The sequence below is a fragment of the Bison bison genome, unplaced genomic scaffold (assembly GCF_000754665.1).
Source record: "Bison bison bison isolate TAMUID 2011002044 unplaced genomic scaffold, Bison_UMD1.0 scf7180017864379, whole genome shotgun sequence".
Classification (NCBI taxonomy): Eukaryota; Metazoa; Chordata; class Mammalia; order Artiodactyla; family Bovidae; genus Bison; species Bison bison.
This window is the reverse complement of record NW_011494951.1, coordinates 3053622-3077162: the sequence shown is the minus strand read 5'-3', so window position 1 is coordinate 3077162 and position 23541 is coordinate 3053622. Positions and strand designations below refer to the sequence as shown.

Below are 23541 nucleotides of genomic sequence, written 5' to 3'. Positions count from 1 at the left end.
AACTCCTGTCCATCGAGTAGGTGATGCCATCTGACCATCTCATCCTCTATCGTCCCCTTCTTCTCCCACCTTCGATCTTTCCCAGCATCAGGGTCTTTTCCAATGAGTCAGCTCTTCGAATCAGGCGGCCAGAGTATTGGAGTTTCAGCTTCAGCATCAGTCCTTCCAATGAATATTCAGGACTGATTTCCTTTAGAATTGACTGACTGGATCTCCTTGCAGTCCAAGGGACTCTCAAGAGTCTTCTCCAACACCACAGTTCAAAACCATCAATTCTTCAGCACTCAGCTTTCTTTCCAGCTCCCACATCCATACACGACTATTGGAAAAACCATAGCTTTGACTAGACGGACCTTTGTTGGCAAAGTAACGTCTTTGCTTTTTAATATGCTTTCTAGGTTGGTCATAAGTTTTCTTCCAAGGAGCAAGCGTCTTTTAATTTCATAGCTGCAATCACCATCTGCAATGATTTTGGAGCCCAAAACAGTAAAGTCTGTCACTGTTTCCACTGTTTCTCCATCTATTTGCCGTGAAGTGATGGGACCAGATGTCATGATCTTAGTTTTCTGAATGTTGAGTTTTAAGCCAGGTTTTTCACTCTCCTCTTTCACTTTCATCAAGAGGCTCTTTAGTTCTTCTTCACTTTCTGCCATAAGGGTGGTGTCATCTGCATATCTGAGGTAATTGCTATTTCTCCCAGCAGTCTTGATTCCAGCTTGTGCTTCATCCAGCCTGGCATTTTGCATGATATACTTTGCATACAAGTTAAATAAACAGGGTGACAATATACAGCCTTGATGTACTCCTTTCCCAATTTGGAACCAATCTGTTGTTCCATGTCCAGTTCTAACTGTTGCTTCTTGACCTGCATACAGATTTCTCAGGAGTCAGGTAAGGTGGTCTGATATTCCCATCTCTTTAAGAATTTTCCACAGTTTGTTATGATCTGCGGGTCAAAGGCTTTGGCATAGTCAATAAAGCAAAAGTAGATGTTTTTCTGGAACTCTATTGCTTTTTTGATGGTACAGTAGGTGTTGGCATGTTGATCTCTGGTTCCTCTGGCTTTTCTAAATCCAGCTTGAACATCTGAGAGTTCTCGGTTCACATATTGCTAAAGCCTGGCTTAGAGAATTTTGAGCATTACGTTGCTAGTGTGTGAGATGAGTGCAATTGTGCAGTAGTTTGAACATTGTTTGGCATTGCCTTTCTTTGGAATTAGAATGAAAACTGACCTTTTCCAGTCCTGTGGCCACTGCTGAGTTTTCCAAATTTGCTGGCATATTGAATGCAGCACTTTCACAGCATCATCTTTCAGGATTTGGAATAGCTCAACTGGAATTCCATCCCCTCCACCAGCTTTGTTCGTAGTGATGCTTCCTAAGGCCCACTTGACTTCACATTCCAGGATGTCTGGCTCTAGGTCAGTGACCACACTATTGTGGTTATCCAGGTCATGAAGATAATTTTTGTATAGCTCTTCTGTGTATTCTTGCCATCTCTTCTTAATACCTTCTGCTTCTGTTAGATCCGTACCATTTCTGTCTCTTATTGTGCCCATCTTTGCATGAAATGTTCTCTTGGTATCTCTTAAGTTTCTTGGAAGTGAAAGTGAAGTCGCTCAGTGGAGTCTGACTCTTTGCAAGCCCATGGACTATAGCTGCCATGCTCCTCTGTCCATGGGATTTTCCAGGCAAGAGTACTGGAGTGGGTTGCCATTTCCTTCTCCAGAGGATGTTCCCGACCCAGGGGTTAAACCTGGGTCCCCCATGTTGTAGGCAGACGCTTTACTGTCTGAGCCACCAGGGAATTAATTTTTTTGATGAGATCTCTATCCCATTCTATTGTTTTCCGCTATTTCTTTGCATTGATCACTGAGCAAGGCTTTCTTATCTCTCCTGGCTAGTCTTTAGAACTCTGCATTCAAATGGGTATATCTTTCCTTTTCTCCTTTGCCTTTCGCTTCTCTTCTTTTCACAGCTATTTGTAAGGCCTCCTCAGACAACCATTTTGCCTTTTTGCATTTGTTTTTCTTGGGGATGGTCTTGATCACTGCCTCCTGTCAGGCCCTCTGTGTATCAGATCTGATCCCTTGAATCTGTGTGTCACTTCCACTGTATAACTGTAAGGGATTTGATTTAGATCATACCTGAATAGTCTGGTGGATTTCCCTACTTTCTTCAATTTCAGTCTGAATTTGGCAATAAGGAGTTCATGATCTGAGCCACAGTCAGCTCCCGGTCTTGTTTTTGCTAACTGTATAGAGCTTCTCCATCTTTGGCTGCAAAGAATATAATCAGTCTGATTTCGGTGTTGACCATCTGGTGATGTCCATGTGTAGAGTCTTCTCTTGTGTTGTTGGAAGAGGGTGTTTGCTATGACCAGTGTATTCTCTTGGCAAAACTCTGTTAGCCTTTGCCGTGCTTCATTCCGTATTCCAAAGCCAAATTTGCCTGTTACTCCAGGTATCTCTTGACTTCTACTTTTGCATTCCAGTCCCAAAAATGAAAAGGACATCTTTTTTGGGTGTTAGTTCTAAAAGGTCTTGTAGGTCTTCATAGAACCGTTCAACTTCAGCTTCTTCAGCGTTACTGGTTGGGGCATAGACTTGGATTACTGTGATATTGAATGGTTTGCCTTGAAAATGAACAGAGATCATTCTTTTGTTTTTGAGATGGCATCCAAGTACTACATTTCGGACTCTTTTGTTGACTATGATGGCTACTCCATTTCTTCTAAGGGATTCTTGCCCACAGTAGTAGATATAGTGGTCATCTGAGTTAAATTCACCCATTCCCGTCCATCTTAGTTCACTGATTCCTAAAATGTCGACGTTCACTCTTGCCATCTCCTGTTTGACCACTTCCAATTTACCCTGATTGGTGGACCTAACATTCCAGGTTCCTATGCAGTATTGCTTTTTACAGCATCAGACTTTACTTCCATCACCAGCCCAAGTGCTTAGTTTTGGGCAAAACAAGTCTGAGAGTTCAAGGTCGAGGTATCAGCCAGAGGTATCCTGGAGCGAGTTGGTGGTGTATAGGTGTGGCTTGAAGCAGTGAGCCTGGCTGACATTACTAAGCAAACAAGTAGAGGAAGGAAAGTTGTGTGAAGGCTGAGTCCTGGGTCACTTCAGTGTTTAGAGTTTGGAGAGATGACAGGAGCCAGGTGGAAGGGGCAGCGAAGGAGCAGTCGAGGTGGAAGGAAGGAGGAGAGGGTGTAGAAACCAAATGAGGAGGCTGGAGAGTCTGCTGTGTCCACGGCTGCTGACAGGTCAAGTTCAGGTAATTGAGGAAGGGGCTTGGCGAGGTGGAGACACTGAACGATTTTGATAGGAACTTCAGAATGTCCGTGTGGAAGCCGACCGGCAGAGAGTAGAGATTTAGAGGGGTTGGAGATGTCAAATGTTGATTGCTCCTGTTCAGTTTTTTTTATTTTCTAATTTAGAAAAGGATTCACTGAAGGATTCCTTTAAATTTGCCTTTCCTCTCATATAAATATCTTTAACAGACCCTGACCACTTAAAGGCTGAGGGGTAAGGAAATGCTGACATGTGGGAGCCAGTGCACTTGAAGACAGCTCATAATTGAAAGCGAAATCTGTTTTATTAGGGCTATAATTAGCATCCTCGAGAAGGCCCTCTGTCCCACGGGAAAATTACCCCCGTTGAGTCAGGCAAGCACAGGTACCCTGGTGACCCGGCCTGTGCTCTCCTGCCCAGAGGGAACTCCCTGGTTGCTTAGCTGGGCTCCGATCAGAGGAGGGAGCCTGGGCTCTGAGGTCAAGGTGTGCAGGCGCAGCTCTCCTGCTGCCTGTGCGCCTCAGCGAGCTGCGGGAGATCTCTGGTCCCACTCTCATCACTTATGAAACGGGGCCGTGGTACCTCCATGATTAGGTTGCTGTGAGTGTCTGAGAGCATATGTGTCCAGTACCTGGCTGATGTTTATTAGATGTAAGTACTGATGTTAATGGGCTTCTGTGGTATCTCAGCGGGCATAAAATCTGCCTGTAGTGCAGGAGACCTTGGTTCCATCCCTGGGTTTGGGAAGAAGATCCCCTGGAGGAGGGTACCACTCGAGTGTTCTTGCCTGGAGAATCCCTATGGACAGAGGAGCCTGGCGGGCTACAGTCATGAGGTCACAAGGAGTCTGAGCTCACGTGACTGAACGACTAAGCACAGCACAAAGGTGCTGGGGGCTTTCAGGATGGGCTCCTTGCCTGCAGGACCAAACTGTTATCAGAAGCATGGAACTTTCAGCCCCACCCTGCTCCAGCCTCTGGGGAGGCCAGAGGGCACAGGAGATCCCACTGGTCAGCAGTGGTCAGTGATTCAGTCAGTCATGTCCGTATAATGGAGCCTCTGAAAACCCTGAAGTGACAGATCGTGGGCTTCCAGATGGGCAGATGCGTCCGTTGGCCAGAGAGGAGCACAGCACAGGCAGCAGAGTCCTCTGGTCCTGTCGGGACCCTTCCGGGCTCTGCCATGCGTGCACCTCCATCTGGGTGTCCATTCCTTCTCTTTATAATGAATTATAAAAATAAGGGGAGCATTTTCCTGAGTTCTGTGGTGTTTGTTCTAGCAAATTGCCAAACCTAAAGGGGTGGGGCTTGTAGGAGCCCTCAGCTGTGAGCCCAGTCAGACAGAAGTGTGGGCAACCTGGGGACCTGCTTACCTGCTGCCTGAAACGAGGGCAGGCCTGTGGGATTGAGCCCTTAGCCTGTGGCGTCTGCCTCTGATTCAGTAACTCCATCATTCGTGACAGAGTTGAATTGTAGGATATCCAGTTGGTGTCAGAATTGATTGGTGTCAGAAGGGGTAAAAAAAAAACCTTCACAAGGTAATTATGTTTATGTTTTCTAGAGAATTATAGAAAGTTTTTTTGAAGTATTTTTATTGAAAAGGCTTCTGTGTTTTCCAGAGATTAAAAATAATGTATCCTCTTGAAAAAAGCTGTATGTATATAATTAACTACAAAAATGATAGTGTGTTTTCAAAAATACATTATACATATCACCAATATTGGTGTTTTCTTCCAGTCATTTCCTATGTGATTGTTTATTTAAAGTGTGTATTATAAATAGGTTTATATGAATTTTTAAAAAAGATATTCTGATCTGCTTTGTAACTTTTATATATCAAGAACATCTCCCTTATTAGAAATACATACTTAGACCATCATCTAAGCTGAGTTGTTCTCACAAATTAGAAAAGATAGAAGCTTTTCTGTTTTTGTCTTTTGCCCGCACTATGCAGTGGTGAATGGTTCAGTGCTCCTTAAGGCACTCTTGTACTGACGTTTGCTCGCTCTCTGCGCTGGTGAACGGTAAGATGTTTGCCCGCACTCCGCGGTGGTGAACGGCTCAGCGCTCCTTAAGGCACTCTCGTACTGACGTGTACTGCAGTCACATGAGTTGCCGCCTGCCTTTCTTTTCCCCCAGTGTAATCCCAACTATTTTCACTTTCTCTAGGGAGCCTGTTTTCCTACCCTTCGTTTTAATTTTTTCCTGGATCCTCTAAACTCTGTGCCTCTCAAGATGTCAAGCCCCTGTCTGGATCTCACTGTCACAGGGCTGAACGCTGCTCGTCGGTGCGCTCGCCTTAGGTTCTCGTGTGCACCGCTGTGTGTTTCGCTTTTCTTTGAGTTAGTACTGTATTGATCTGTGGGGTTTTTTTTTTTCTTCAATTTTTCTTCATAGGACCTTGCTAAGAAGTACTCTGACAAGCTAGAATGTTGTGAAAATGAAGTAGAAGAGATAATGGAAGAAATACGTTGCAAAGCAGTCGAGCGTGGCACAGGAAACGAGCACTACAAAACGACGGGGATTGCCACAATCGAAGTCTTTCTACCTGCACGGTTAAAAAAAGTGAGTAGGTTCCCCAGATTTACAAAGTTATTCATGCTCAGTTACCTTAGTGATGTGATTAAAGAAATAATGAGTTCTTTTTGAAGTTACAATCCAAAGATAAAATTCTTTTAAGTTGCTTTACATATTGAACATTAATAAACCTAAAAGTTAATTTTATGGATTCTTAAAACTGGAGCATCTACAAGGTAGTCTGGGCTCCAGGCATCACAGAGCTATGCATCACAGTCTTGCCTTTTCTAGAGTTTGAACAATCGTTTAGCAAAAATGGGGAATAAAAGATTACTTCAGGTTTTCTGAAACTGTAGGCAGTAGGACACATCACACAGGAATTCATCTTTCTTTTTCTTTGCTGGTGGAGCCAGAGCACGGTCAGCTGAGTGCCCAGGCGGGGCTGCCGTGCATGGAGCCACCTTGTGTCCCGGGCACGTCCTCAGGAGTTGAAGTCCAGAAGTGTCACGGAGGCAGGGCACCCAGAGGGGGCTGCCCCGTAGGACTGAGAAGAGTTTGTTATTCTCAGAAGAAATGAAAATAAGTGTGTATCAGGATTACCCTGTGACCCAGCTGTTTTACTTCAAGAGAAGTGAAAACTGTACAAAAACTCTGTTCACAGTGGCCTATGGTGGAAACAGCCCTAATGCCTGCTGGTGGACAAATGGGGTGCCCCCATAAAGTGAGTTACTCAGCCATGAAAGGAGCAAAGTACTGATATGCTGCGACACTCAGAAACGTTTAGAAAGAAGCCAGACACAAAAGACCACATACTGTGTAGTTCCATTTATATGAAATATCTAGAATAGGCAAATCCATAGAGAAAGAACATAGTTTATGGTTGTCTGGGGTGGGAAGCGGGAGGGAGTAGGAGGATAGGGCATGTTTGGTGAGGAGGTAGCGAAAATGCTCTCTGTAAACACACCAGAAACCATCGACTCTTATACTTTAAACAGGAAACTTTAAGATATGCAAGTTACATCCCTATAAAGCTGTTAAAAATTTCTAGGAAGAATAAAGAACTTGATGAGAAAAAGGACCTTATATATGTATCTACCTCAGAATGCCAGTTCATGAGTTTAAAAGGCAGTGTGTATGTACAGACTCCTCTCTGTGGGGTCACACAGAGTCGGACACGACTGAAGTGACCTAGCAGCAGCTGCCAGTACCAAGTGCCCAGGACAGCAGACCACCGATCAGAAAGCTGATTGGTGAGTGTGGGATCCGAGCAGGTGATTTGCACGGTCTCGTCCTTGGTGGCCCCAGTGAGTCCATGTTTCCTTCTGAAGCCCAGCCGTCGGGGAAGGAGAGGTGCCAAAAGCTGTCCTGCCGCTCCCTTCTCGGTGGCTGTGGTGGGTGCGCGCCGAGGTGGTCCTGGCGCCGAGGTTGTGGGTGGGTCCTCGTGGAGCAGAGGCAGCGCCCTGGAGCAGAACAGGACCTGCCCCTCTCCCAGCAGACCTGCCCCCAGCGGCGGAAGCCCGGCCTGTGGGCCACACTGCTGCCCCCGAGAGGACTTCTGGGTCACGGGCAGGTTTTGTTCAGTAGCTTCCTGCCAGGCACGTGTTCTTTTAGTCCTTACCCAGAGAGACCTGCGTGTTTTTACATTGTCTGATATCAACTTGTCTGGTTTTATAGGCAGGGTAACAGTTCCCAAAAGTGTCAAGTTCAAGTGCGTTTTGTCTTTATTTTTATACAGGATAGGAAAAACTTGTTGGAGACCCACCTGCACATCACTGGCAGAGAACTGAGGTCTAAGTAAGTATCCGTGTGCCTGTGGCCCAGGGGCGCTCAGCTCCCTTACACCTGCTCGTTTGGTCCTTCCCGTGAGGCAGATGTGAGCCTCGTCTCACAGTGGAGGGGAAACTGAGGCTTTGAGGCTGAAGGGCTTGTTCGGGCTCACTGGCATTTTAGGGCAAAGCCAGGACTTGGACCAGTCTCCTTTACTCACAGTGTGACTTGAGAGCAGGTGGGAACCCTGGATGTGTGTGCTTGGTCCATGTTTGAATCAGTAAGTGATAGAGATAAGAGGCAGCCTGATACTGGCCAGATCATTAGTTTTGAATTTTATGCCTTAATGCACCAGTGGCTTGCTGTGATGTTCAGTGAAGTAGTTTGGCCAGTTTCAGGCTGTTGGCCCATCTGTAAAAAGAAAAAAAATACTGGCCTGTCACATTCCAGTGAAAATCTGACTTTTGAGACCTGGTCAGTTGTTTGATATCCTTGAACATTTCTCAGTGGTAAGTGTTTTGATTGCCTCCAGGGCTAGGTAGTCTGTGTTTCCCCAGCTGATTTTCCACATTTTCTTCTTTGGTCTGTATCAGGGCTGTTAGAGCTGGGTTCAGGAAACCTCGTCCACTCAGCACATAGTGAGTGGAAGATTGTATGAACAACTGCCCCGTTAGGGGCTCCTGCAGGGAGACCACAGGAGGTGTCGGGGATGGGTATTCTCTCCTGCAGCTAGGGCCCTCCTGTTCAAACGGATACACAGCACCCATGGTCTGTGCTTCACGAGGAACCAAGCAGTAAAACAGATAGTTTATAAAAGGATATGGTCTCTGACACAGTTTCAAATAGCCATCTAGTAAGCTCGCTCTATCTGAAGTAATGTTTGTGCATCAGAAATTTGTAATACAGGGTGTTTCTGAGAAGAATGTCTAAAATAGCTGTCACGGTAAAAATCTGTTTAGTGGATAATACATAACAAATTGGGTTATCTATAGTTCTCTGGTTTATTTTACAGAATAGCGGAAACCTTTGGATTTCAAGAAAATTACATCAAAATTGTCATAAATAAGAAACAACTTCAACTAGGTATGTTACAGCACAGTATGCAGAATTTTTAAAATCAAGTTACTAGAGAAATACTGACTTTGTATCTTTTTCCTCTTCACTCTTCCTCTATTCAAAACTTTGGGGTGGCTTTATCATATGTATAATGTAAAGCCAGTTATTTTAGAGTTTGATGCTCAGTGGAGGTCTGATGGGATGCTGCAGGACGGGAGTCAGGGTGTGCTGCAAGGGAGATGGCCCTTCTCTCCGTCTGAGTGAGCACGGCAGGGGCTGCGGCGGGGAGCGCTCCCGCAGAGAGCCTCAGGCAGAGCTCTGTCGTGTGAGGGATTGGAGAGGTCTGGCGAATCTGAGTGTGGACGGTGAGGAGAAACTAGTGCTTCTTAAGGATGGAGAGCAGGCAGAGGCCACGTGGTAAAGCCAGTAGTGGCGGTCCTTAACCCAGGGTGATTTTGCCACGCAGGGGACATTGGCAATGTCTGGAGACAGCTGGTGCTAGTGGTAAAGAATCTGCCCGCCAGTGCCAGTGCAGGAGATGTCAGAGACACAGGTTTGATCCCTGGGTCAGGAAGATCCATGGAGAAGGAAATGGCAGCCCACTCCAGTACTCTTGCCTGGAGAATTCCATGGACAGAGGAGCCTGGTGGGCTACAGTCCATAGAGTCACAAAGAGTCAGACAGGACTGAGCAACTTAGCACACACGCATAGAGACATTTTTGGTTGTCATGACTTGGTAGCAGGGGGCCAGAGGAGGCTGTGCTCCTAACAGTTAATGGGAGGAGACTAGGGATGGTGCTGAACATCAAGGCGCAGAAGAGCTCTTATACAGGGACGTCCCTAGTGGTCCAGTGGCTGAGACTGCGCTTCCCATGCGGGGCCCTGAGTTCAGTCCCTGATCAGGGAACTAGACCCCACATGCCACAGCTGAGAGTTTATATGCCACAGCTAAGACCCGGCACAGCTAATAAATAAATGAAAATAAGTATTAAAAGACTTATCCAGCTCACAATGCCATAGTACAGCTGAGAAAGCCTGGGTTCGAATCTCATTCGTATTTGCGTTTCTCTCTAGGTAGGGGGAAAGCCATTGATGCTGGGGAGTGACCCACAATTATATTTGTGTTTCAGAGGCCACTTTGGCTGCAGTAGGGCAGTGGATATGAAGGGGACGTGAATGGACTGGGGAGCCCAGTTAGCTTCTGGAGCAGTTCAGGCAGGTGCTGTGTCTGTTTGGTTTCCAGTAGGTTCCCGTGGCCTCCAGAGAGAGGTCCACATCCCAGCCTGGTTGGAACGCGGCCTCCCCAGCCCAGCCCCGGTCTTTCTTTCCAGCACTCCTGCCGGCCGTGCCTGTGGCCTGCTTTAGGGGGCATTTCGTGGCGTCTCGCCTCTGTGTTGGCTCTGTGTGTGGCATCCTTCGTTGTGCAGAAATCTTCGATTCTGACGTTAGCAAATCCAGCAGATTTTCGCCTTGTTGTTGGCGTTTTAAGGAGTTCTTTCTCCAACCGCAGGACCACATGGATAGTCTTCTACAGTTTCTTATATGAAGTCTTTATCTATTCAGAGTCCCTCTCTATATGTAAAAGCTGGATTCCAGCTTTAGTTTTCTCCCGATAGTGAAAGTGAAGTTGCTCAGTCGTGTCTGACTCTTTGCGACCCCATGGACGTAGCCTACCAGGTTCTACCGTCCACGGGATTTTCCAGGCAGGAATACTGGAGTGGGGTGCCCCTCTAAACGTGTCCTCAGTAAACACGCTCGTTTTTGGTGTCCCCTTATTAGGGCCGTGTTTCTGTACTTTCTGCTCTTTTCATTTACCTGTAGCTTTGTTCCTGAGCCAGAACCATAGAGTTGTTGGTGTGTTTTTAATTATTGTGGCTTTAGTTTTAAAATCTAGTAGGATGAGTACCACTCATGGCTCTTCTTTATCAAGGTAGCTTGGCTGCTGATGGATCTTTATTTTTCAGCATAAATGTTAGAATGGTTGTTGAGTTTCTAAATACATGTATGTATGTTTGTATGCATGTGTATATGTATGTCTATGAAGGTATGTTCAATTAGAGTTTTCCAGAAATGTTCAAATTTATGTTTGTAGTTCATAATATTACTTCGTTATTTTATAATGTTTCTGATCTGTATTTACACTTTTTCATTTTATTTGCATTTTGACTTTGTTTTTATTAGGTTTGTATGTTTGATTAACTTTTTTCATAGAGCCAGCTTTTGCTTTTGTTAGTATTCTCCTTCATTCTGTTTCATTGACTTTCCACCTCTGTCTTTACTCCTATCTTGTGTCTGAGAACATGGACAATAAGTGGTTTATTCAGGGCCACAGGGTTAAGAAGGGATGGAACCCAAGGTATTTGTTTTTACCACTTCAGTAAATCACCTCTCCCAGTGTGCTCCTGCACTCTGGCTCCTGGCCCATGGCTGAGAACTGGATTATGCCTCTAGCTGGAGGTAGGAGAATTCACCTGCGGGACTTCCTCATTTTCCTCTTGTGTTGCCTAGCAGAGTGCTCTCTCTAGAGTAGATTCTCAGACAGTGATTGCTTTGACTTGATTTTAGGATGAGAATAAAGAATATTGAAAAGGATTAATATAGTCAGCTCATTTCACTGACTGATTTTAACCCGTGCTTAACAGTTAATGCAATTAAACAACCAGATTTAAACACACTCTTAGCAGTCGTGGCATGGTGGTTTGCAAGGGCTAATGCAGGCTGGAGAATTCCATGTGACAGAGAAGATGCCCTGTTACCCAGGGCACTTCCTGACTCTTTATAACATGCGTTTCTGATTGTGACAGGGGAAACGCTTAAGGAGCAGGGAGTGACCCACAATGTGAAAGCTATGGTTCTGGAACTAAAACAGTCTGAAGAAGACGTGAGAAAAAACGTCCAGGTTGAAGAAGAAAAGCGAAATGAAGCCAAGCTAGAAGAAAAAAGAATTCAGAGGACTAAAAGAGGACTGGAGATCCTTGCGGAGAGAGGTGCACAGAGCTTCAGACTTTTCTGCTCAAGTCCTCGAAGGGGGGCGGCGAGAATGGGCTGGGCTCGGGGGTGGAGAGTTGGGGGTATCACAGTTCTCATTGGCCTTTCTTTCCCAACAGTCTCACATTTTTTATGCCCCCATCACTGCTTTTTAACCTTGAACTAATGGAGTCCCTCTTGGCTTTTTGCAGCTGAGATGGTGGTTGATCCAGAAGCCACACCATACTTAGACATAGCTAACCAGACAGGCAGATCAATCAGAATCCCTCCATCAGAAAGAAAGGTAAGTTCTGTAAGAAACGTGTGGCTTGCTCTTTGATTTGCTGTCAGAACAGAAGTGGATTCTACCTATTTTGTCTTGGAATGTTACATAAAGGACTAGGAACAGCTTTCTGTCTCCAGTTGATAAACAAGAGAATGTCACCTACGATCCTGCTGGCCCACCCGGTGAGTTCAGTGCGAAATGGCAGGACCTCCCTGTCCTGGAGCAGTGGCTTCCGTGGCAGTGCTTGTCCTGGTGCAGTCCGTCTTCCTCGAGGCCACATGCCCTAGGGGGTGGGTCAGAATGGCAGCGGGGGCTGCGTAGTTGGGAAAAGCCTGACAGGTGGTTCTTCCGCCTCTTCCCTCTGGCCCTGCAGCCCCGCTCTCTAATTGGAGTAAGGGGACGCGGCTTTACCTTGGAGCGTTTCCAAGGGGGTCTTTCTAGCCACCTCTGCAGCTTGGCCCGTGAGATCAGTCTCTGAGCTGGAATCCAGTAGCTTCTTACATGAAAAGCTTTAGTGGCTGTGGGTCATATTGATTTTAATTTTTTGGTCTTTAAAGGACATTTTTGAGTAGGTTTCACTGTATGGGTTACATTGTTTAAAGTTAAATTTTAATAAGAGAACTTTGTAACTCTCAGTTGATTTTTTATGGTAATTATTTTCCCACTGTAAGTATTGTATTCTCATACTAATAATATTTAGATCTTTGTGGAAAACATTAACAATATTTATATAAGAATTCAAATCTAAAAATATTTATGAATTTTAAGGAAATTTGGATCGTCTTAAAAAAATTGTTTCAGAAATGCTACAGTTGACAGATTCTTCAGAGAAAAACCCAATTAGGAATAGAAAGTGAAATGAATGAATGAATGTTTCTAAAAAGGGTACAGTCGTCACTGGCTTCTTTAAAATACGTTTAGTCTTATGGATACTAGAAATAGACCCAGATCAGCAGATACTAAAATAAACTGATGCAAACAAAGGGACGGGCACATTAAGTGTCCCTCAAAGGGACAGACTCACTAAATGGAGTTCTTGTTTCAGAGTTTAAATGAGATGAAGCTTTAATTCTGTTTTCCTTAATTTTGACTTTTAGATTTCGTTGTGATCTTGGGTTGGTTTGTTTGTTTTCACGTTCTTTTATTTCTTTAGACTTAATATGCTTTTAATATAATTTGTTTTCTTATAATTTAAAGTGATGTTTTTTTAAATCCTTATTTTTCCCTAGGCCCTTATGTTAGCTATGGGATATCATGAGAAGGGCAGAGCTTTCCTGAAAAGAAAAGAATATGGAATAGCCTTGCCATGTCTGTTGGACGCTGACAAATATTTCTGGTAGGCACTTTTGTCCTTGGTGGAGTCCAGTTTGGAGGAGGGCGGCAGTCACACACAGCACCTTCCCCAACCCTGTGCGCCCCAGACTTCAGGCTTCCCCCGAGATGGTTCATGTCAAAGGATAGTTATGATGTAGACTGACCGGTGAACTCTTTCTCCCCATTGTATTTCTAATTGATCGCTAAAGAGTTTTATAAACTTATTGCGCTAATTTTTTTTTTTTACAACAAGCACGTAGGATTTCATGTCTGTTTCTTATGATGCGTTGCCTACCTGAACTACAACTGACTCTGCAGTCCCCATCAGCTTTTCGCCTGATGGTTTTGGTATACACGTTGGTGATCATTCTCCAAATCCATTGTTTCATAGGGGCTCAGAATAATGATAGCTCGTTATTCCTTCTGTGTTTATTGCTGGAATTCATTTGAAAAAGACTTTCCCTCATCAGTCGCTTGGTTCTCCTGAGGTACAGTTTGTACAGAAAGACAGAACAAAATGCTTGGTTCTTTCTCCTTATTTTCTTGTTTTCAGAATAAATGAGTGGCTTCCCTAGCATCTTCTAAAGATGACATCACTGGTGAGGCTTCCTTGCCTTTTTTTTTTTTTTTTAAGTGTCAATATGAGCTCATGGCTCAGTGCTTGTGGTGGCCATCTTCAGTGGGCAGGTGGTCCTGCAGCCCTTTGCCCTGATGCGGTGGCCTTTGTACTCTCTCTTGTCCAAAGCTGGTCCAGACTCACCCTGGCTGTTTCCTGCCCCAGCACTTTCTCTGGTGCCTCTTAATGGGAAATGATACTGAGACGCTATGATCCAGGCAGATGAAACATTTGAGAGATAGACTTGATGTGTGCAGTGGTCAAAAGGTAATGGCTTTAGTGGTATTTTCTTTTCCATTTTGAGAAATTCCCATATATACAGTATACTTCAACAAGATAAATGGTATTTTTAGTTTGCCAGCTGTACAAGTAGCACCTTGCGTTTTAAGTGAACCAGCTTAAACATAGGCAGAAAGGGGGATTTATTTTCTAAAATATTTGGGAGGCAGGGAAGTAACCAGAACGGGGCCTTGGTGCCTCTGCTGTTTTCTTCTGCCTCCAGGCAGTGCAGGCTGTAAGTTAGTCATTAAATTCAGATATGTTTTTTATTTCCTTCCACAGTTGTTTCTAACTTTTTGTTATGGAAAATCTCAAACATACATAATAATAGCGACTAATATAAAGAGTCCCATAGACTTTGCATTCATCTTCAGCAGTTATCAAGACACGGTCGATCTTAATGTGTCTGTATGGGCCTTTCTGTTTTGTTTTTAACCCTGGAAAAACCCTTGAAATCATTTTCAGGTCTCAGGGAACCCTTGAAAAACAATAACAACTCTCTTTTCAGTTCACAGTACATTCACATGTTCAGTGAGAAGTAGATATAATAACCCAATAATAATCATCGGTGCCCTTTTAAGTAGAAAATGTTGTTTTTCTGGGGAATCTGTTTATTCAGGCCAGCTTACTAGCATACTTCCTGTGCGAGTTCCGTCTCTTCGTCAAAGGGATCCACTCTTAACCAAGGCAGCGTGGAGACGGAAGAGACGTCCTGTCTGCTTTCCCCCGTGACGTCTTCCTGCCTTCTCCAAGTAGCTCGAGTTCTCTCCCAGCTCTCTGTTGCACATCTCGGGGTGTGGTGCGTAGCGGGCCTGAGAGCAGCTTCTCTCCCATTTTCAACTAGAAAGGGGAGTTCTGCTCTTGGCCAGGGTGGAGTGACAGGGACTGGGTTTCCTCTCCCCTGCCTCAACTGAGACACGGGGCAAACTGTATACAAACAGTGGTTTTCTGGCGATGCAGGACAGTGGTCCCTGAGGTGGGGAAACAAACGCGGGGGAGCCTGTGGATGGTTTCAGCTCACTGCCTGGCATTCCTAGCCCTCAGCGTGGGAAGGAGAAACCTACTAAGGGCCTCCCGGTCTCCCCCGAGTGCACGAGCTGGAGCTCAGGGAGGAGGGAGCTGCCTGAGGGACAGCATGGTGAGTGCAGAGGGCACCCCAGGGCTCTGCCATCCCCCCATAGAGAATTCAGTGGGGCGTGGCAGCAGAAGGAGGACTTGTTTCACCCTCCAGACTGCTCTGGTCCCACCTAACAAGGCATCACACCACCACCTTAGATGACGTTTTAACTGCATCCTGAGCAACGATTCACTGTACTTACTAGCTCAGACAGTAGAGCATCTGCCTGCAATGCAGGAGACCTGGGTTCAATCCCTGGGTCGGGAAGATCCCCTGGAGAAGGAAATGGCAACCCACTCCAGTATTTTTGCCTGGAGAATTCCATGGAGAGATGAGCCTAATGGGCTATAGTCCATGGGGTCGCAAAGGTCAGACATGACTGAGTGACTAACACACACACACTGAACCCAAGCACAAGAAATACAAAAAAAAACTGCACACAATCCAGTTCCTTGCTGCCAGTAACAAAACTATAAATGACTTTTTAGCCAACTTTCCTTTTTTTAAAAAAAGCAGATACTAAGCTACCCTGGTGGCTCATATGGTAAAGAATCCACCTGCAATTCGGAAGACCCAGGTCCAATCCCTGGGTCAGGAAGATCCCCTGGAGAAGGGCGTGGCTACCCACTCCAGTATTCTTGCCTGGGGAGCATTCTAGCCTGGGGAATCCCATGGACAGAGGAGCCTGGTGGCCTGCGGTCCGTGGGGTCACAAAGAGACAGACGCGACTGAGCGACTAACATTGTCACTTTCAAGCTTTAGCTCACCTTTCTTGAAATTAATATCTCATGTAAAAATGTGAAACTTTTAAGGGAAATATAGTAGATTTCTATTAAATAACTGACTTAAGCCCAAATGTGATTTAATTTTTCTAAAGTGAGGCTCAGTATATTTTATTTAAATCAATGTTATACATTGACTTTAATGTTTTTAACATGAAAATTTGTTGGCTATTGACTTGAGGCTACTAAAGCAAAATCAATAAAACATACTCTAAGACCTAATTTTATATCAAGGCATTACATTTCTGAGTGACATGATCAAGTTCAAATGTAGTCCTAACAATTCCAAAATTATTATATAAGGTGATATCATCTCTTATCATAAGGCTGCCATGTGAATAAAATGCGTTATTTTTTTAAAACTGAAAGAATGAAGTGACCTTCTTCACATGAGTCCTGTGCCTGTGTTTTGGTTTTGGTTTTGGCTGCATACACACTCTGTCCTGGGTAGACTTGTATTGGCGATTTTATTTTTAACTGAAAGGAGGGAGGCACTTTCTGTCCTTGCTCTCGGTGTGTTACACGAGTGAGCCTCTTCACACAGGTGGGACTTGGAGAGCCGTGCTGAATGCCAGCTGCTTTCCTGAGGACGGCGGGGTAGGCTGTCCCAGAAATGCAAGGTGTCTACAGGTAGATCAGTCAGTCTCACCTGGAGTGGAAAGTTACACCACTCAGGGCCCGTGAACTTCTTCCTCTCCCCTCAATGTCAAGTTCTCAGGCGAAGCAGAGACTTGGAGAAGGTGCCCCTCACCTGGTCAAACAGCTGTGTGTGTGCGCGTGTGTGTAAAAGATGGTGTGTGTGTTACAGAACATTCACAAAGATGAAATGATCCAGCAAAGCAACCACAAGTAAATAGGAAAATCCTGCCCTGAGCAGTTATTCTTATGCCCTAATGGATTCTCCAGTGTGTACCCTGGCATGTAAGCATTCCGCTTAGGAGACTAATGCTTTTTTTTTTTAAAGTGTAAATGACAGAGCGCTTTTGTTTTTTTATTTTTCCCAAGCAGATTTTGATGGGCAAGATGTGAAACAGTCTGATTTTTAGTAGGAGACCAGCAGAAACAGATGAGATCTCGTTTGTGGATGTGTCGTGCATGGTTCCATGTTTTACTTTCCTGCCGAAGGGGGTTCAAGCTTGAGATCTAGATTGCACTATGAATTTCTAACGTAATCACAGCCGGAAGTCAGGTGGTCTCAAAGTCCATCTGTGTGAGCCCTCCGTCGCCTCGCCTGCCTGCTGCTTGTATCTGGTTCAGCACTGGGCCCCAAGATCAGCTAGGCATTCAGAGCCTGGCGTTTTTCTGGATTGCTTTCCTCCCACCTTAATGTCACCGGACATGAATGTCTTTGCCAATCTTCATCAGTTGAGGCATTCACATAAAGGGAGAATTTTTTTTTTGGTGTCCTTTTTAAAGCCTTGATTCTCACTTTGGCTGTGTATTAGAGTCACTTAGGGGGATTTGGGCTTCCCTGGTGGCTCAGTGGTAAAGAACCCACTTGCCAACGCAGGAGACAGGAGGTGCAAGTTCAGTCTGTGGCTCGGGAAGATCCCCTGGAGAAAGGGAATGGCAACCCACTCCAGCATTCTTGCCTGGGAAATCCCATGGACAGGGGAGCCTGGTGGGCTACAGTCCAGGGGCTCACACAGAGTGGACACAACTGAGCAACCAAACAACAACAGGAGGAGGATTTTAGAAACACAGCATCCAGGCCCCACCTCCAGAGCTTCTGTTACAATTGCTCTGGTGGGGTCCCAGCATCTGTTTGTTGTTTTTTTTTTTTTAAGACAAAAACAAACGGAAAAGGAAACAAAACCTCCTCACATCCTGGTAATTCTAATTTGCAGTCAGAGTTGGAAACCACTGCTTTAAAGCATGGTCTCCCCATGTTTGCTGAGGAGTACCGACCCAGTGGCCCCAATTTCCGCTTCCCGCCAGGCCTCTTTCCCCACATAGCAAGGGTGTGTGTGTCCGTCTGTCCTCTCCCCCTCCCGAGGCAGATGATGTTGAGCTTCTGTTTCTGAACCCTCACTGCTTTCTTTCCTCATTGGAAGAATTCAGATTATACGTAGGGTTCCCTTCAAAAACATTGGGATCTCTGTCTTAGTCTTTGGAAATACACCAACAACCAGAGGAAAAAAATTCCAGTAATTCACAAAAAAGGCTTTGTCAAGCTACTCACCAGTGACGCCACGTCCTGTCTCTTGGCAGCGAGTGCTGCACAGAGCTGCTGGACACGGTGGACAACTACGCGGTGCTCCAGCTGGACATAGTGTGGTGCTACTTCCGCCTGGGCCAGCTGGAGTGCCTGGACGACGCCGAGAAGAAGCTGAAGCTGGCCCAGGAGTGCTTCAGAAAGTGTTACGGGGAAAATCACCAGAGGCTGCTCCACATAAAAGTACGTTGCTGTCGCCCGTTGTAGGTATTGCTGAGCCCTTTTCTAGAACCTGAGTTTATTCCTGCTGAAGTGTTTAGACTGCTGCCAAAGGAGGTTCAGTGATAGTACTTTGCAGCGAGCTCTTTTATTTTATTTTTGTATCATTTGGCCATGCCACGGGGGCATATGGGATCTTAATTCCCCAACCAGGGATCCATCCCATGCCCCTTGCATTGGCAGCACAGTGTCCTAACCAGTAGGAGTCCAGGGAAGTCCCCTTAAGCTATATTTTAAGGGGATTGATAAACATTTTAAAAGTTAGCCTATGCCTTTGATGTGTGCAGCATTTAGCCCAGAAGTGACAGTTTTCTAGGCACACAACCCCATGGATCACCCTGACCAAGAGAGCTGGTGGCTGTATTAAGTAGAATTTTATGAAAGATTTAAATGCAGAAAACCAACACTTTGAACAGGATCAGCTCATGTGAGTGAGTCACGGCTCGAGAGCTGGGCTTTACAATAAGGACTTTTCTCAGGTGATTTCCACGGGTCATCAGAATTCTGCTTGGGAATCACAGGGCAACACAAGATATTCCTAGTTTGGGATTTTGCATACTTCATCCTGCCCAGTGGGGTCCCGGCCTGGGTGCCTGGAGATAGGGGTTCTGTTTGGGACAATTAGTGCCGTTGTCCCCTGCGAGCTTTACTTTTACATCATCAGCAGGGAAGATAGAAACAGTTTAGTCACGCCATTTGCCCCTGTAGAGAGGAAGGGAATTATAAATGTATTATAGACCTATAATGAGAAATTAGATTTATAATTTTTTTCTCCCAATAATTTTAGGGAAATTGTGGAAAAGAGAAAGTCCTGTTTTTAAGACTTTACTTGCTTCAAGGCATCCGAAATTATCACAGTGGAAATGGTGAGGAGGCTTATGAATATCTCAACAAGGTAAGAGAAGAGGCTCCGAAGTCGGAGCCGCCTTCCCCTGCGCTGTGTTTTGTGGTGTGTGCTTCCCTCTCCTGCACGTCCGCCGTGAACATATTTGTATCTGTGAGTGCAGGCAGGATGCTATAATAAGGAAAGCTTACGGAGGCAGTGGCTTTTACTGGCTCCAAGTTACCAGCCCTCATCTGGCTGAGCGGGTTGGGTGGCTCCTGTCAGAGCCTCTTCCGGCCAGCAGAGGGCGCAGGAGAGTCCAGGGCAAGCCAAGGCCGTTGGCTGCCCCCAGCTCCACTTCAGGGGACTTCATTACCAGAAAAAGAGGAGGAAACGGATCCCAGCCCCTCCCACGGTCCTTGGCCTATTTTCTCCTGTTACCCTGCATGGAAGTCCCGTGAGCAGAGAGGGTGTTGTCTGTTTGCACTCTCAGTGGTTGACATTGGTCACGTTTAGAGTTTTTATCTAAACCGTAATTCACATTGGGTACAGCCCAGTTTCCTTTAAGTGTTAGCTTTGTGTTCAGCTTTAATGTTGCTCATGGTTACACGATCCTTGTATTTTTCTCTGTCCGTAGGCACGTCAACTCTTCAAAGAGCTATATACTGATCCATCCAAAGTTCACAATCTGATGCAGTTGGGATTTAGTGCCCAGGAAGCTCGGCTTGGCCTGAGGGCGTGTGACGGGAACGTGGACCACGCGGCTGTCCACATTGCCAACCGCAGAGAGGTACGTAATGCGGTCTTGGCAGCGCTTGGTGAGGCCTGTGCCTTTGAGTGGGTGCGACCCCTCAGTGCCTTAGCTCTCGGGTATGACAGAATAGAGACAGACAGCTCCATAGCAGGTATTATTAGCAAGGGAGTCCTTATCTCTGCAGACTGGGAAGTCAGGAGAAAAATTTGTCTTTTTTCTTGCATCAGTTTTCAGACAGTACAGTTTCCTTCGTTTTACTCTTGCTGTGGTGGCAGATCGCTCATAACTATAGTCTTAATGACTATAGTCAAGCAATCTTCTCTCTCTCTCTCTTTTTCTCATAGTGTATTTCTGGAAACCATTTTAAAGGGGGCTGTGTTTTCCATGGGGTCATTGTTACAGTTCAGGATGTCATTCTTGCCTAGAAAAATGAGTCAAATCATACGAGCAATTAACAATATGTTATAAAAGCAAAGATTCAAAATTATAATTTAAAACAGAAATAAGTACAGTTTTAAAAAAGAAATTTTAGGATTTGGGAAGTTGGAAGGATTTTTACTATGTCTAATATGCTGGTTTTACAAATGAGGAAAACAGGCTCAGGGGTGGACTTTTCTGGGGTCATGGGTCACGTCATTAGCAAAACCTAAACTGAGGCTTTGTTTTTCTCCTGTACTTTCTAATTCCCATATAAGAACAGCATTTGAGTTTTTACAGAAGGTTCTGAAAAGCCAAGAGATAAAAGGTGGTAAAAGTTACCACTTCATTTCCTAACTTTTTATAAGAAGCAAAAACAAGTTTTTTTTTTTTTAAATAGTGGTGTCCTATTGGATGTGCATTTAATGAATTAAACTATAAGCCCTTGGAGAAGATAAAAACAATGGTTAAAATATGTAACAGTTGACCTTGCTCGCTCTTCCACCCATTGACTGTGTAGTTAGAATGCTTTTGGGTTCAGGCAACAAATTTAGACTGGCTTAAACACCCAGTGAAGAGGGTGCAGGAGAAGCGTACTGGCCTGCTTAAATGTGAAAGCCAGAGGCGGGCTGGGTTTCAGGTTAGTTTAGGGGTGCTTCACCCTGTCCTGAGTTCTGGTTTCTGTCTCTCCACCTCTTCCGTGTTAGCAGGGTCATTCCGTCACAGCAAGAGCAGCTCCCAGGGCCCGCAGAGACCTGAGCTGCTCACTGATTGGCCGCCCTGGAGCCAGTTGCCGTGGCCAGGGGTATGCCAAGGCCTGAGTGGTTTGCACCTGTCTCCCTCACTTAGGTGCGTCAGGGCCTCCCTGGGGAGCTGGTCAGCCTCCCACACCCTTGGGCGCGCTAGGGTAGCTGGTGGGAAGAGTAGCTCTGAGGCCCATGGAATGTGAGCTCCAGTGAACCTGCCATCTCTCGGCTCCTGAAGCTCTGAGTTTGAGCACCTCACTGAGTTGAGGGTGATATACGATGCCTAGAAGTTTGCTTTCTTGCGCTTCGTGGCCCTGAGCTCAGGCCAGCTTCTCATCTGGCAGAAGCAACAGACTAATGAAACCGAGGTCACTTACAGCACTAACGTGTTAAAGGCTTGTGAGAGGCAGTGTGGCAGCCTTCCTAAGAGATGTGCACTCGTTTGCCTGGATGTAGCCGTGACTGGAGAAGGGAATGGCAAACCACTTCAGTATTCTTGCCTTGAGAACCCCATGAACAGTATGAAAAGGCAAAATGATAGGATGCTGAAAGAAGAACTCCCAGGGTCAGTAGGTGCCCAATATGCTACTTGAGATCAGTGGAGAAGTAACTCCAGAAAGAATGAAGAGATGGAGCCAAAGCAAAAACAATACCCAGTTGTGGATGTGACTGATGATAGAAGCAAGGTCCGATGCTGTAAAGAGCAATATTGCATAGGAACCTGGAATGTTGGGTCCATGAATCAAGGCAAATTGGAAGTGGTCAAACAGGAGATGGCAAGAGTGAACATCGACATTCGAGGAATCAGCAAACTAAGATGGACTGGAATGGGTGAATTTAACTCAGATGACCATTATATCTACTACTGTAGGCAGGAATCCCTTAGAAGAAATGGAGTAGCCCTCATAGTCAACAAAAGAGTCCGAAATGCAGTACTTGGATGCAATCTCAAAAATGACAACGATCTCTGTTCATTTCCAAGGCAAACCATTCAGTATCATGGTAATCCAAGTCTATGCCCCAACCAGTAACGCTGAAGAAGCTGAAGTTGAATGGTTCTACAAAGACCTACAAGACCTTTTAGAACTAACACCCAAAAAAGATGTCCTTTTCATTATAGGGGACTGGAATTCAAAAGTAGGAAGTCAAGAAACACCTGGAATAACAGGCAAATTTGGCCTTGGAATACGAAATGAAGCAGGGCAAAGAGTTTTGCCAAGAGAATGCACTGGTCATAGCAAACACCCTCTTCCAACAACACAAGATTCTACACATGGACATCAGCAGATGGTCAACACTGAAATCAGATTGATTATATTCTTTGCAGCCAAAGATGGAGAAGCTCTATACAGTCAGCAAAAACAAGACTGGGAGCTGACTGTGGCTCAGATCATGAACTGCTTATTGCCAAATTCAGACTGAAATTGAAGAAAGTAGGGAAAACCACTAGACTATTCAGGTATGACCTAAATCAAATCCCTTATGATTATACAGTGGAAGTGAGAAATAGATTTAAGGGCCTAGATCTAATAGATAGAGTGCTTGATGAACTATGGATGGAGGTTTGTGACACTGTACAGGAGACGGGGATCAAGACCATCCCCATGGAAAAGAAATGCAAAAAAGCAAAATGGCTGTCTGGGGAGGCCTTACAAATAGCTGTGAAAAGAAGAGAAGCGAAAAGCAAAGGAGAAAAGGAAAGATAGAAGTATCTGAATGCAGAGTTCCAAAGAATAGCAAGGAGAGATAAGAAAGCCTTCCTTAGCAATCAAAGCAAAGAAATAGAGGAAAACAACAGAATGGGAAACACTAGAGATCTCTTCAAGAAAATTAGAGATACCAAGGGAACATTTCATGCAAAGATGGGCTCAATAAAGGACAGAAATGGTATGGCCCTAACAGAAGCAGAAGATATTAGGAAGAGGTGGCAAGAATACACAGAAGAACTGTACAAAAAAGATCTTCACTACCTAGATAATCACGATGGTGTGATCACTGACCTAGAGCCAGACATCCTGGAATGTGGAGTCAAGTGGGCCTTAGAAAACATCACTATGAACAAAGCTAGTGGAGGTGATGGAATTCCAGTTGAGCTATTTCAAATCCTGAAAGATGATGCTGTGAAAGTGCTGCACTTTACCGTGTCTCCAGAATATTGCACTGCAATACTCATTGTCATTTCCTTGGTTTATTTTCCTAATCCTAGTGTAAGGAGGAATAGCGTGTATCTCACTATGAACAAAGCTAATGGAGGTGATGGAATTCTAGTTGAGCTATTCCAAATCCTGAAAGATGATGCTGTGAAAGTGCTGCATTCAATATGCCAGCAAATTTGGAAAACTCAGCAGTGGCCACAGGACTGGAACTG

At 45.1% G+C, this 23541-nt stretch overlaps 2 protein-coding genes across 2 annotated transcripts in view; one reads left to right on the top strand and one right to left on the bottom strand.

Annotated features, from left to right (window-relative positions):
* The window catches only part of NUB1 (negative regulator of ubiquitin-like proteins 1), a 32043-nt gene that overhangs the window by 1637 nt on the left and 6865 nt on the right, over positions 1 to 23541 (top strand). Inside the window, exons 2-10 of the mRNA XM_010857236.1 lie at positions 5695 to 5862; positions 7550 to 7608; positions 8594 to 8664; positions 11443 to 11625; positions 11818 to 11909; positions 13121 to 13227; positions 18211 to 18397; positions 19221 to 19328; positions 19894 to 20046. Coding sequence (XP_010855538.1) covers positions 5695 to 5862; positions 7550 to 7608; positions 8594 to 8664; positions 11443 to 11625; positions 11818 to 11909; positions 13121 to 13227; positions 18211 to 18397; positions 19221 to 19328; positions 19894 to 20046 — 1128 coding nt within the window. The remainder of the gene's footprint in view (positions 1 to 5694; positions 5863 to 7549; positions 7609 to 8593; positions 8665 to 11442; positions 11626 to 11817; positions 11910 to 13120; positions 13228 to 18210; positions 18398 to 19220; positions 19329 to 19893; positions 20047 to 23541) is intronic.
* Positions 20053 to 23541, bottom strand: part of WDR86 (WD repeat domain 86) — a 38986-nt gene continuing 35497 nt past the window's right edge. The window contains exon 6 of the mRNA XM_010857237.1: positions 20053 to 20431. Coding sequence (XP_010855539.1) covers positions 20414 to 20431 — 18 coding nt within the window. The 3' untranslated portion in view covers positions 20053 to 20413. The remainder of the gene's footprint in view (positions 20432 to 23541) is intronic.